At 38.6% G+C, this 14,647-nt stretch overlaps 1 protein-coding gene across 2 annotated transcripts; it reads right to left on the reverse strand.

The window, feature by feature from the left end:
• Positions 1-6,249: 6,249 nt before the first annotated feature.
• LOC137296969 (dnaJ homolog subfamily B member 9-like) lies at positions 6,250-14,640 on the reverse strand. Of its 2 annotated transcripts, none has more exons than XM_067828899.1 (4): positions 14,497-14,640; positions 13,665-13,893; positions 12,900-13,199; positions 6,250-10,765 (listed from the first exon to the last, which is right to left on the reverse strand). In XM_067828899.1, exons 2-4 carry the CDS (start codon positions 13,882-13,884, stop codon positions 10,698-10,700), a joined length of 588 nt encoding a protein of 195 aa, XP_067685000.1. In that variant the 5' UTR covers positions 13,885-13,893; positions 14,497-14,640; the 3' UTR covers positions 6,250-10,697. The 2 variants fall into 2 exon arrangements, with proteins under 2 accessions (XP_067685000.1, XP_067684999.1); XM_067828898.1 differs by having other exon boundaries at positions 12,681-13,199; positions 14,497-14,629.
• Between the last annotated feature and the right edge of the window lie 7 nt (positions 14,641-14,647).

Below are 14,647 nucleotides of genomic sequence, written 5' to 3' on the forward strand. Positions count from 1 at the left end.
GGACTCAAATCGGACGACATCATTCCATAATTTCAAAACTTTTGAAAAAATACCGGGCCACTAATGAAGTTAAAGACCTGCCTAGACCAGGAAGACCCAGGAAGACCACAGTCCGGGAGGACAGAGCTTTACTGAGACTTGTACGGCGCAGGTCCTTCGACTCGAGCTCTCGGTTGAGACAGGAGTGGCTTCCAGGGAGACCCATCTCGAACAGGACTGTTCGGAATCGTCTGAAAGCTGCAGGATACCGGGCAAGGAGGCCAATCAAGCGACCCAGACTGTCTCCAGCCCATAAGGCAGCCCGACTGGCCTGGTGTAATGACCGTTTGCACTGGAACATTGCCTCTTGGAGGAAGGTCCATTTCTCAGATGAGAGCCGGTTCTTGCTGCACATGGTGGACGGTCGTACTCGGGTCTGGAGGCAGAGGAACACAGCAATGGCTCCACGGAACATCCAGGAGACTGTGGCCTTTGGGGGAGGTTCCGTTATGGTATGGGGGTGCATTTCCATGAACTGCAAGTTGGATATCATTACCATCCGTGGCAACCTTAACGGTGTTCGTTACCAACAGGAGGTTCTTGACAGGGCTGTGGTACCTCATTTTGAGAACCATCCTCTGGCAACGAGACCCATATTTATGGACGACAATGCTAGACCTCACAGGGCGCATGCTGTAAATGATTTTTTGCGGCAAAATGCAATTGACAGAATTCCATGGCCTGCCATGAGCCCTGACCTCAACCCCATTGAACATTTGTGGGACTTTATTGGCCGTCGTGTGAGGCAGAGAGACCCACCAGTCCATAATCTCAACGAATTGACGGCTGCCCTGCATGAGGAGTGGAACAGGATCCCCCAGAATCAGATCCGGAGACTCATCCAAGGAATGAGGAGCGTCTGGAATCGGTGGTGCGTGCGCAGGGAGGACACACTAGATATTGATGAAAGTCGGTGTGCAGACTCTCAGATGACTGTTCTTTCTTTCCATGTGACATTTGTGTTAATACACCTGACAACAACGTCTGTGGATGAATAGTAAATTGTGTCCATTTTTTCATGAATTTAAGACAGTTTTAAGAATTTGGATTTCGTTGCAATAAAGCAAAGTCTTGATACTTTTTCCCTTTAAGTTGTTTGTCAGAGATCGTCTGTTGAATAAAAAAGTGTCAAACTATATCAACCCGGCATATTTTGATTGTCAGAACACTTCAAAGTTGCTCCAATAGAAAAAATTGGGGTGTTGCTTGATTAATTTCCAGGTGTATAATTTCTAAAATACTGTAGTAATTCATGGCGTAATAACAAACAGGGCTGGATATTGTCCTAATTTTCATATTGCTATATATTGCAATAATTTCGGAGATATTGCAATAGATATTGTGCTATATTCACTGGAAGGTTTCTGTCCAAGTGCTAACATCATAAATTAATAATAGCTTCCTGCGTGAGACATTACTGTCTTAGTCAATGTTACGCCATACTTTAAGGCTCAACGTCCCCATTGTGTAAAGCTATATGCCAGTGATTTACACATGAATAGCATACAACAGCCCTTATCGTGAAATGATCGGGTGGTCAGGCTCGCTGACCTGGTTGACTCCTATCATCGGTTCCCAATTGCGCATGTTGATGCTCATGCTGCTGATCACTGGATTGTCTGGTCCAAACTCGATTATATACAGACTGCCGCCATATAGTTGGAATATTGCTGAGTGCGGCGTAAAACTAAACTGACCAAACAGAACATTCTTCCATTTGAGCCCCCCTAATTCTCCAAATGTGACACTCCTCCCTTGTGTCCGACGAGTGATGTTTTTACGCTGCGTATATTCCAGCAAGATCACGGATGAGGAACAGCAGAAATGTGCTTTACACATTGTACCCATGTGGGGAATCGAACCCGAGTCTTCGGTGGGACAAACCAGCGCTTTGACCACTAGGCCACCACACCGCCCCGTAAGTGGATGGAACGGGCAGCGTTCGAAAACAACATTCACTCAATGACATCATCTGAAGTTGTAACGAAGTTCATTGCCGTTCATGGAGAAATGATAAATAGAAAAAATGTTAGGTGCAACAGTTGGCGTGATACGTAAAACGGGGTAGAATTGGCCTTCAGCAACCAGTGCTTGTCGTAAAAGACGACTATGCTCATGCTGTTGATCACTGGTTTGTGAATAGGCCTTCAGCAACCAGTGCTTGTAAAGGCGACTAAATGAATTGGGTGGTCAGGCTTGCTGACTTGGTTGACACGTCATCGGTTTCAAGTTGCGAGGATCAATGCTCATGTTGTTGATCACGGGCCCGATTCGAATATTTACAGACCGCCGCCATATAGCTGGAATATTGCTGAGTGCGACGTAAAACTAAACTCACTCACTAATTTCGGCCTAATGGTTACTATGGGACATTAAACAATCCCAATAATAAAATTCCTGTCGAGATTTCTGCTAATTAATAGAAGCGCTCTTAAAATCTTCCTGAGTTCGTTCCAGCGGTGCACATGCATCTATGTAGGGAAACGTGGCTGTTTTATTGGGCATTATTTCCAGAGATGAACCAGAGAATAAAACCCGGATTTTCGGCGTTATGAGCGAACGTATGGGTTAGGTATCCGCCCTTCATCTGTAGCATATCGGGAGCCCAATCTACGCGGTTCCGGCGTCGGGTGCAGGAACCACCCTCCCCTTTGTCCTGAAACAGTAAGTGCTGCAAATCTGATTTTCATTTTCAGAGCTGTCTCTCTCACTTGTTCCAGGATTCTCCGTTAAGAGTTTCTGTTATATGAGCCCTAGTGTTAGCATATATTAACTTATATTTTTTTTAGTTATGCTACCTTCACAAATGGCCTTGCTTACAATTACAGTAAATGAGTTTAGTTTTATGCCGCACTCAGCAATATTCCAGCTATATGGCGGCGGTCTGTAAATAATCGAGTCTGGACCAGACAATCCGCTGATCAACAGCATGACCATCTATCTGCACAATTGGGAACCGACATTGTCAGCGAAGCCCGACCATCCGATCCCGTTAGTCGCCTCTTACGACACGCACAGTCGCCTTTCATGGCAAGGATGGGCTGCTGAAGGCCACATGACATAATACCAGCCAATAGATACTCTTATCAGAATGCAAAGCATTCGAGTTAAAAACCGTGATATGGTTGTTATATGTGACTTTGACGCTTTCTAAAGCTAACCACATTTGCAATGAAATGTATTGAACACAGCGGTAAAATGTTGACACATGTTGAAATATTGATATTTGAGACACATGATCAACACACTGGTTTATATTCTTGCAAGAACACGCAGGTTTGTAAACACTGCGTCGCAGCTTGTGCATCACTTAACTTCAGTCAATAGTTCAATGCTGAATAACTGATTTTACGTGACACACCATGTTGCCACGTAGTCCTTTGAACACGACAGCTGTTTTTATGAATAGTGTTTTATTGAATCTTTCGGTCTTAAACACATTATTAAGGCCATCCAGCCTATTTAGTAAACGGTAGATCTTTTCCGGTTTTGTTTGTTTGTTTGTTTGTTTGTTTGTGTGTGTGAAAGAGAGAGAGAGCGAGAGATTGTGTGTGTCTTCATTTTTTTCTCTTTTTTTCAAAAATATGGGATAAAATGAGGTTTTTTTTGTATTGAATATGTTTATTTCTTCAAAGTCCAGCTTTCAGTTTTTCCTCCTTTGTTTCGCATCTCTTTTCCATATATTCCCAAAATGTAAATCGCCGCGGATTGTGAACCTAAAATGTATATTGTTTTTAAAAGCTCGTCAGGTTGTTCACGTGGCCATATCGTTTAACATTGACATTTTCGGGCAATAGCATACAGTTACATAACTAGTTTCATATTATGAAGACGTTAATCAAACATGGCGCAAAACCGTAAAGCATTTACGTCAAAATCTTAGTAGACATTTTGAGCATTCTGTTATGCGTTTGATCATATATACTGTCGTCTTCAAGGTGGTATCTTATGAAAAGGAAATAGTCCCAAAACTTTAGTCATTGGACGTGAAGACATGGGCAAATACGATTTGACACGCCTGCATATTGGTATATATGTAAGGAGATGAGATTATCCTCCGATTTCCACCGTCTTGAAATGACGATGCAGGCTGTCAGTAGCAAAAAATGTTGGAGAACAAAAGATAATTACCCGTACAAATTGTTTTATTGTTTTATTTAAGATTTTGTGGCGCTGATATAGGTAGAATTCAACTGGACGATCTGAGTCACGTGTTACTTTAGCTAGTGCAGTCTTTTAGTCAGACTTGATGGCTTTCTCCGAGTCACCCGAGATATAGCTCTAAACAAAAGACTGACTCGATGTCTGTCTGTCAGGCAAGAAGTCTATGTGCCGGTTTAACACTTACTATGGGCGTTGTCTTTCTGAGTCAGCTATCACAAATAGCATCACAGCGTTTATTCATTTATGTATCTGTAAATCGATCAGTACACCCTCATAGATGTCAGTCTGAATCTCCCGGCTATATCAGACACAAATATTTTGCACCCCGGGGCAGATCTACATAAGACACTCCCTGTTTCGAAAGCCGCGGGCCAGGGTTTTGATAAGCCCTGGTTGGGCGATCACAAACGACTACAGTGTGACACGCAGATTTAACGAGCGACTGTTGATTGACACGTAGTGATAGTTTGTATGGAAATTGATTTCTTTCTTTACGTCATATGCAAATGTCGGCAATGGCTTTCGTTTGATGATTAATCGCCCATGATTATACTGAACGTGCGTAGTGGGAATGCACAGGTAAGAGTTCCGTCTGTAACCCCCGCTTGAAATGTATTCAATTTAAATGGAATATTATTAGGGTTTGTGTTTAGGGTTAGGTTTATGGTTTAGGATTAGGTTCACGGTTAGGTTTTATGGGGAAAAATAATACAAAGGGTAAAAAATCATAATATTATAAAAAAATAGCTAAAGTCTTTAGTTACGTAACAGGTGCCATTGTACAGAGAAAATTTGTCGTTTTAAGGTCTGGGAGCTACGATCATCTTAGGCTAAATAAAAAAGTGAACTGTTTCTCGGGCATCGGCGCGTCACTTTTATTTGTTGCCATTTTGGAAAAATAACTTTGACTTGGCCGCGTCCCGATCATCCATTTGTCCACTATAAGAATGACTATCTGTAAAAATGAGTGTGATTGAATTTACAGCTCCTTAACGCGTGCTAAACTGTCCAAGCTGTATTTCTGAGAGAGAAAAATAAAAATGTGGTCCTCCATATTCACTTTTTATCTATCAAAAACTAAAAATAAAGTCCTACCGCCCTCGCCACTTTTGAAAAAGTGGGGACGAGAAACATTTATTTATTTGTTTCTTATGCAGCCTTAGCGCTATGTTCCCTTTGTACAACAGCACCTGTGCGAGTTACGTTTCTGAAAATACAGAAAGTATTTATGAAAGGAAACCAAATAGCGCATCTTCTCTTTTATTTCGAGGCTTTTTAAGTCATCATAACCAAGCTTGTGTGTTGATTTCCGTATTAAAAATAACTTTGTGTCCATCGGGAACTTTCAACTGCGCAAGTGGTTGGTTGTTCAAGGTCACACTCGAAAACATTTCGAAATGAATTATTACGCAACAAATTACTGAAGTATTTTAGAAATTACTTTTGTTGGTGCTTAACGTCACTCTCAACAATATTCCATCTGTATGGCGAAGTGTAAATATTCATGTCTGGACCATACTCAGCAAACGAATTTAGTGAGTCCATCTATCACCCAGTCAGAGTCTAGATGTTCTAAATTTATGAAATATTGTTTAGTCGGCTAATAAGGACCTCCATAACATTTGTTTAGCTGGTTCTAACAAGCAAGGATTGCTGAATGAGCGAGTTCAGGTTTAACAGTCCATCATATGTTTATCTGTTGTTTAACGCCACACTCGGCAATATTTCAGCTATATGGCGATGGTCTGCAAATATTCCAGTCTGGACTTGACAATCCAGTGATCAACATCATGAGCATCGACCTGCGCAATTGGGAACCGATGACAGGAGTCGAGTGATCAACAACATGTATCTACGCAACTGGGATACACGTCTCAACCTAGTCATCGAACCTCACCACCCTTCGCCTCTTATGACAAATATTGGTAGCTGAAGACCAATTCTAGCCTGGATCTTCATTAGAAAGTTTGTGTATTACATACTTGGGCAACATAAGGTTTTCTGTCAAACCAAAAATAAACTAAGATAATTACAAAAACAACAGTCTTCGATCTTTCCATCAACATTTATTTTCACAATATCATATACATTAGAGTTTTCACCCTTCAACAGTTATTCCCTACAAAAATAGACATGGGACATTTTCTGATTATATCACATTGAATCCTTGTTCACAGTAAACAGTCCTACATAAACACACCATTTGCAAAGAAACCATTTCTACCGGAGTTTAACTCCCAGACTGTTTACACTTATTCAACACAGAATAGAAAAACCAAACACTTTTTTCAAAGCTAATAATATTCTTCAGAAATATCTCTGAAATTACTGACGCATAACTTTCTCAAATGAATGTTCTTGCAACCTATTCCCTGGAAGTTAACTGTAAATACTGTCTGTTTATGATACCATGGCTAAAGTGAGACATAGCTCTCTTAACCACCAACTCCTGTAATAATGGTCTTCAGGTAACATTAACAATTTAAATTAACACTTGTCACATGCAGACATAATAATTATAAGCTTGTAGGAAAATTCATTATTGTCAATGCGGAGCACAAGGCAACAATAAGTACCATCTCTTAACTGGATTACCCACATGAGAGTTGTTTTAGTGCAATCATAACCACAAAATCTGACTAACCCTTATTATGAGGATTATGTATTACGATAATTCCTTTCCCTCAAAGAATCAGTACATATATTTTAGTAAATGATGGTGGAGTTCCTGCTATTACAGGATATTTATATAGCACACATATTCGAGCTGCTAGTGGTTGCTCAAGGAGCTGAATGTTTTTGTGTCTGAATACGTCAGTATATTATGATGCACATCTAAATTTGAGATAATTATTTATTCGTTTTGATTATAAGAAATATTAATCAGCAAGTATAATTCACCAGTAAATAAATATGTACAGAAAGAGTCAGTGTCACACACCTTAACAAACCAATCATTCAATGCAATCATGTAATGAAAATTACTGCATCAACACTATCCAAGATTCTCTTCTCTAATTCTTCAGTCTTCAGCTTAACAGCCATGTTTTGCTGCTACAGGAATACAGACTTCGAAAACTCAAAGAATAAACATGACAGTGTAACCACTTGAAATGCATTCACAAATCCTGTGCATATGAAGTGACAGAAATGCAGCTTTCAGAATCTCTTCCCGGTGAGCATCCTAAATGACTAGCCTGATAATACTGTCTCTGGACTGCAGTCTGTCAACAGCATTTAAAAGTGATACACAAAAAGTCCTAAATGACTAGCCTGATAATACTGTCTCTGGACTGCAGTCTGTCAACAGCATTTAAAAGTGATACACAAAAAGTGGAGAATTTATAGATGTCAACTTCTCTATTTTAAAAAACACAACCTTGTGTAATGTATTTCCTCAAATAAGCACTAAGGCTGTTATTTTTTTAGCAGACTTCCAGATCCAGTGCTTATTTGAGGCCAGGCGTTAAATGGAGGAAATACAGTATTTTCTTGAATAATACTTGACTTCAACATAATAAAGAAGTTAAGATCCACAAGTTCTTTCCTTTGAAATCTTTTCAGGGTCTGTCACCCCCTTGGATTTGTCTTCCACCATCAGCAGTTGTGGCTTGTAAACATAAAACAAACTTCGTCATTCCTCACAGATGCTTCAAAATATCCATATAAACCATTTCAAGTCCCAGAACAACACATGTATTCGACAATTCAACGATTCTCCGTTCATTGATCTCAGAGCTTTTGTTTCCATTCGTAACAGTCCAGTAACTTTGGCTGAAAGCCAAGTAATATATATATCTACCCCTGTCTAATCAGTTACTGAAACTCTAACATAACGATGATAACAATTATGATGACACTTTGTTCATGGTTCAACCAATCTTAAAATAAACTATAAAATACAAAATAAATTCCTACTGCCAATAACAATGACGACGCTGATGGAAATTAGTCCTGGAGATTTTTAAACAAATAAATTTATAAATTTTAATGACAAACTATCATAAACAAGACTTTTTCTTAATCGTAAGTACAAGGATCTAAACCTGGACATATAAAAAAAAAAAAAAACATCACCTACCAGTTCAAATCGAAACCAATGAGAGCCATTCATGCCGTTAAATATTTCCTAGTATACCCAAACAGTGAGTTCATGATGTGTTTATAATCAAGAAAGTATCAATTATAACAATTGTACAAAATGATTTCAACTTTCAACAGACAGCACATCTTTCACTCAAAGTAACTGACAAAGAGGAATGTACATATGAATCATCAATAGATATTTACTGCGAGGTTTTAACTTTGAAATTAACTGTTAAATAAACTATATATATATGCATCTGACTTGACAATAACTGAATCCCAGACAACGTTGCTTGTTAGTAGGATGATCAGCTATAAAGACACAGACACACTAACCCTTCCCCCAACCCTTAAAAGACACTCTTCAGTACCATTCATACTTTCACATACCAGATCAGAGTAACTATGGCAACAATCACTGAAGTCCAACAACTAATGTTCTCAATTTTGAGAATTGCTTTACAAAGCTGTTTAAGAGATTATAGCTCTTAAGTCCATCAATGGTAACAGAATGGAAGACAACACCAGACATACAGCATTGCAGATGACAGAGGACTGTATACCAGAATAAAGTCTTTGAAAACTGGATCACTGTGTTGATTCCTCAATACTATAGTGCATGCTGTGTTGACAATCTCATTTAAACAGATCTCTGATACCTTTCTGGGGTTAAGATCAAACTGAAGAAGGTAACCTCAGGTGAACCCAACACAAAACTTGACTGACCAATCAAAATGAATGATGCATGCGCTCTTCAGCCAATCAGATGCCAGCTTCCCCAATTGACTAGGTTTTGCTTGTTAGTAAATGTTACCACCTTGATTCTGCTATTTCCCTTCAATGGCAACTCAGAAATGACATGGTGTTTACAATTTCCACCAAAAAAAAGGACAGGAACTTATTTACCAACATTCACAACTTTCAGTTTCAGGATGATGAGAATGTTCACCTTGAATAACCAAATATTCTGGTGCCTCAGACTGTCCTGCTGAGTAATAATATACTGAACTGCAAGAGAAATGCAACTGTGTTGTGTCAATTTTGAAATAGTAGACATAAACATGAAAGTCTGCTTTCAGATTGCATTTATTCAAAACTTGCATTTCTTCTGCTGTTCAGTATATACCCGAGTTAAAAAATCCAATTATAATAAAACTGAGAACAGCTTCCAACAGGAAATATTTCCTTACAAGCATGATAGCAAAGTAAATAATCACAGATGGAGCATTTGTTTGGTCTGAAATGCAATATATCTGACATACAGTGATATTGATGACCAAACAAAGAGAAGTCGGTCTGAGTTGAAGGACGACTTGGAGCTGCCAAATTGACAGTCCCAGCCAAAGATGACTGATGATAACATGTATAAGGCACTGCCCGACTCACAGAGCAAGTCAAATGTGATTTTTGATTGGGTGAACAAGCAGGTGTATGTTGAATTGCTAGTTTATAACCAGACCAACATTTGAGTCCAAACAGAATATTGTAAATCTGATTGGCTAATAATCAAACAGGACTGGTGTTTCATACTGTGGGAATGTCATTGCAATATACACCTCCACAAGTGTAAAAAGTAATGAAGACACTTCATAAATAAAGGAAATAAAATTATTAACTTGTCAAACAGGTGACAACCGGGCTCATTTCTTGGAGACACTAGTGAGAGTTTGAGTGTTAAAAAAAGATTTTATGCTGATATTAGCAATATTCCAGCAATATCATGGCAGGGGACACCACGAATGGGTTCATACATTGTACCCCTGTGGAGAATCTAACCTGGATCTTTGGGCATAATGAGCAAACTAGGCTACCCACTACCTGCAAAAGTCAGACATACAAATGACGAGTTAAGTGAACTAAACTGGTTTGCTAAATTAATGTACACATCCTATGAGCAAAACAGCCTTCATCTTTCACTTACAGCACTCTAATGCGAATCTCTGTGAAACTAAATCAGGTGGTGTTATCAATGAAACAGTGCCAATATCCAAAGTTTAATCACAGAACAAACTTCAACACAGATTTCCACAAACATGGACAATAAACCATGAAGCATTAGATCCTGTTAACTGCACAGAAGACTCACCATTCTGAGATCAACAAATCCATATTTTGAAATCAAAAGCATTACATCAGAGCATTATCAGCTGTTGTCCTTCAGATGAGAAGAAGCTCATTGAAGGGAAGAAAGAAGCAGTTAGTCCAGTTTTTGTCGTCTGCTGAAGTATTTCAGTCATTGCGCAACGACAGAGATCGGACATTGCGTACGAACAGTTCCACCTTGAAGTGAAAGACATTGGGCAGATTTGAGTTTAGGAACTGTCAACACACACTGTCCCTTGAGTTAAATTCATGAAGAACTTGCTTGCATAAATTTGCATAAATTAATTACTGTCCTGCAGCATGTATTAAGAGCAGACTGTGTGTGTTGTTACCATGTTTCCTATACGTTGGGTGACAGTTCGACACGACTGACCTGAAAGAGCAAATGAAATCAGTATTAATAACTTGTAATTTTTTCAGAACATGATGAATCAGAGGAATATATATTGTCACTCAAGAGTTGCATCTCAAGAACCTATAAACATTTTGCCTCTGTAAATTTTCAAAACTATTCAAAATTGTACATTCTATTTAAATTACTATTCTAGAAAACATCACAGAGATACGAGTGACAGTTATTGCTTTTTGTAAAGAAAAAGAAGTGAGCTGCTTGAGCTCATCACAGCTATTAACTGTTCTCAAAATCTTAAAACTTTAGTGACCTTGGTTTACAACAATTTACTGACCAATCACATGTCAAATATAGAAAATGGATAAGCGTAAAAAGCAAAGCAAGCTACAGAGTTGATGAGAGAAAGACATTTCTTCTGTTAAAATGTTTCTAAACTTTCTTTCGCATGTCAGTCTGTTTTCAATAGTTACTTAAATATCAACAGTTTCAATAGTTGAAACATAGTGAATCAAACTGGCAGGAATTGGGAACGGCAGGGGCCATGGACCATTTTACACATTAAAATGAAAAATGGCCCATTAAAAATTTTTAGTTTACTATTGATACAAGGGCAGTGGCGTTCTAAATTCAGAAAATGGCTAATAATCCTGAAAATGGCCTATTGTCAAAGTTCTCTTTCCCAATACCTGCACTGGATAACAAAATATATTCTGAAATTCTTGGAACCAGAGGACCATTGTACATAAAACCCTTAGTGCTACAACTCAACTGCAATAAGTCCATATTAAAGTATGTGAGTATAGATCACTATAGCCTTAAGACTGATTTGCAATGGCATCTAGTTAAGCCTGTCACTAAAGGTTCATACCATAATCAATAATGCAACATCTGGAGGATAACAAAGGCAGGAATCTGTTGCCATTAGCTCCAAACCACAATTTTACTACACAAAGTGCAATGGTAGTATTGTTAGTGTTGTTCCACTGATTAAAAACAATAAAAAATCGATTGAAAGGGGGATGAAAAATAATTATCGATTCCAAAAATATATTTGAAGTTAATCAGAATTTTGTTGTTTTGATATAACTCACTTGAATGAAATAAACCAACCATTAAATTTGGAAAGATTCACGAATAAACTCAACAACTTTCAATATTGCTGGAACCTGGCTATGAATATGTTGTGCATCTTTTGTGAACATAGTGAGATATACTGATGAATATGTTTTGTACAAATATACAGATCAATTACATTAAGTATGGAAAATCCTAAGAATTAAGAATGCATATGTTTCCATTATGATCAATAATCATTCACCACATGTCCTCTGATAATGGATAGTGGATTTGGTTTCTGATTCAGAACAGTTATTGTTATTTTTTTTAAAAATCACGTTTCTGTAAGAGTGAGTGAGCGAGTTAAGTTAACCACCCTCCCCTTTGTCCTGAAATAGTAAGTGCTGCAAATCTGATTTTCATTTTCAGAGCTGTCTCTCTCACTTGTTCCAGGATTCTCCGTTAAGAGTTTCTGTTATATGAGCCCTAGTGTTAGCATATATTAACTTATATTTTTTTAGTTATGCTACCTTCACAAATGGCCTTGCTTACAATTACAGTAAATGAGTTTAGTTTTATGCCGCACTCAGCAATATTCCAGCTATATGGCGGCGGTCTGTAAATAATTGAGTCTGGACCAGACAATCCAGTGATCAACAACATGAGCAGCGATCTGCGCAATTGGGAACCGATGACATGTGTCAACCAAGTCAGTGAGTCTGACCACCCGATCCCGCAAGTTGCCTCTTATGACAAGCATAGTCGACTTTTATGGCAAGCATGGGTTGCTGAAGGCCTATGCTACCCCGGGACCTTCACAGGTCTGTTTCTATAGGCTCTCATACAATATGTTTAGCTTTGAAATCTCTTAAAGACATACCACTTCCAAAGCCAGCATTTTGGTTTATGTGATGAAAAGCTTGATGGTTTCCATGATGAAAGTGCTGCTGCTGTGCCTGAGCAAACTGCTGCTGAGCGCGTTGCTGTGCATGCTGAGCATGAGCATGTGCGTGTGCAGTATGCGCATTGTGGAAAGCTTGATGCCGAGCAAAGTGGTCATTGGATTCTTTAGTGTAATGATTATGATGAAAGCCAAAACCTGAGTCCATGTCTCCGAATGTATTGAATCCAAACATGTCGTCATCATCATCAAAGAAGCCATCAAAGTTGAAAAAACTGCCTCCAAATCCTCCATGTGCTTTCTGATGCTGCTGATGATGGTGACGATGATGTGCACCCTGGTGAGCTTTAAAAGCCTCATCAAAGTTTTTGAAGAACTCGTCAAAGTTGAAGTTAAATCCTCCTCCTCCTCTTCCAGGCCCTCCATTTGTTTCTTCTCCAGTCTCTCCAAACATGTCATACTTCTTCCTCTTCTCTTCATCAGACAATGTTTCATAGGCTGTAAGGAAATAGAGAAACACTAAGTTGTAACTAACAATACAGGCAGTTCACTCTAACTGGTAACTAATATGTTCACACATAAGATATTTTGTGCTCTATATGTCCATACTTAAGGATAGATCCATTAAAATAGTCCAAATGCGGAAATTAGCAAAAACTATATCAATGAATGGAAAATGGACTCCCAATTACATCCCATTCAAAACAACTCCCTGGTTTTGATCCTAAGATCCTGTTTTCACATTAACTGATTAAGTACCATTTTTTTCGTCCTCGCAGTTTGGTTTATCTATGATCACGTACAATACATTAAACATGCTAACTTTGAGCATCTATGAATCAATTGCCAGTAAAGTGTTGTTTGAATGGGCATTAAGCTACATTGGACTGAGGCAAGACACTCTTTCACATGATAAATGTAGCATACAAGACTACTACAAAACAAAAAGTTCTAATATTTTACCTTTAGCAATTTTAATAAATTTTGCCTCAGCTTCTGGGTCATTCTTGTTCTTATCTGGGTGATACTTCAATGCAAGTTTTCTGAAGGCCCTCTTTATTGCCTTTTGTGATGCATCTCGCTTGACTCCAAGGATCTCATAGTAGTCCCCTTTTCCATATGTAACATCAAATATCACACAACTCCAAAGTGCAGAAAACAGAAACAATTGGTCGCACTTCATTATGATAAACTGAAATGCAAAACACATATTTTAATTAATGGCAATAAGTTCAATATTGTGATACAAATTGTCACATGCACTGTCATAAACTGGGACTGCACATAATTACATAAACATCAACCTGAACAAGAGGCACCCAACTTCCTTGTCTCATACTCACATTTTCTATCAGATGTTAACATACTTAGAATATATATTTCCTTAATTAAACCTACGAATTTCATAACAATTAACTAAACATAGCGTATAGCTGTTCCTTCAACCTATTACACATCTGGTTGCTGCTGCCAAGCAAATCTGACATTTCGATGATGAAACGGGTTTCCGTATGCCGTCATAGTTATAGCATGAGCCATGGTATTTGACTGATTTAGCTCTTAAGGACATTCACCACCAGTGTAGAACACTCAAAACTTTGACTGCCCACGCGAACGAGATCCATATATCAAAACTACAATAGAAACATAATGACTCGGCGCAACACCTGAGTTTATGAGATTAGCGTTGACGGTCATACTGCAAGTCATCCGCTACTCACGAAAGTGTTACACATCATGACAACAAATATACCTCCACAAACATGTGTACATACAACAGCAGCAGCAGATATACCTTCTATATACTCCTTCCAAATTGTGTGCTTGGATTTCAGTGACAGTCAGATTAGCTACCAGCCTGCTTCCCCGGTTTCATGAGTTTTCACTGACGTGACCAGCCCTTGAAGCTAAACGTCACTGTCATCAGTAAAGCGGAAGTACACGAC

The sequence above is a fragment of the Haliotis asinina genome, chromosome 9 (genome assembly GCF_037392515.1).
Source record: "Haliotis asinina isolate JCU_RB_2024 chromosome 9, JCU_Hal_asi_v2, whole genome shotgun sequence".
NCBI lineage: Eukaryota > Metazoa > Mollusca > Gastropoda > Lepetellida > Haliotidae > Haliotis > Haliotis asinina.

Excerpts from the sequence above, each read along its gene's own strand:
- LOC137296969 (XM_067828898.1), bottom strand. The coding sequence starts at position 13,884 with ATGAAGTGCGACCAATTGTTTCTGTTTTCTGCACTTTGGAGTTGTGTG. Across the intron at positions 13,200-13,664 it reads ATTTATTAAAATTGCTAAAG|CCTATGAAACATTGTCTGAT; the intron begins GTAAAATATTAG and ends ATTTCCTTACAG. Across the intron at positions 10,766-12,680 it reads AAATGCTGGCTTTGGAAGTG|GTCAGTCGTGTCGAACTGTC; the intron begins GTATGTCTTTAA and ends TTGCTCTTTCAG.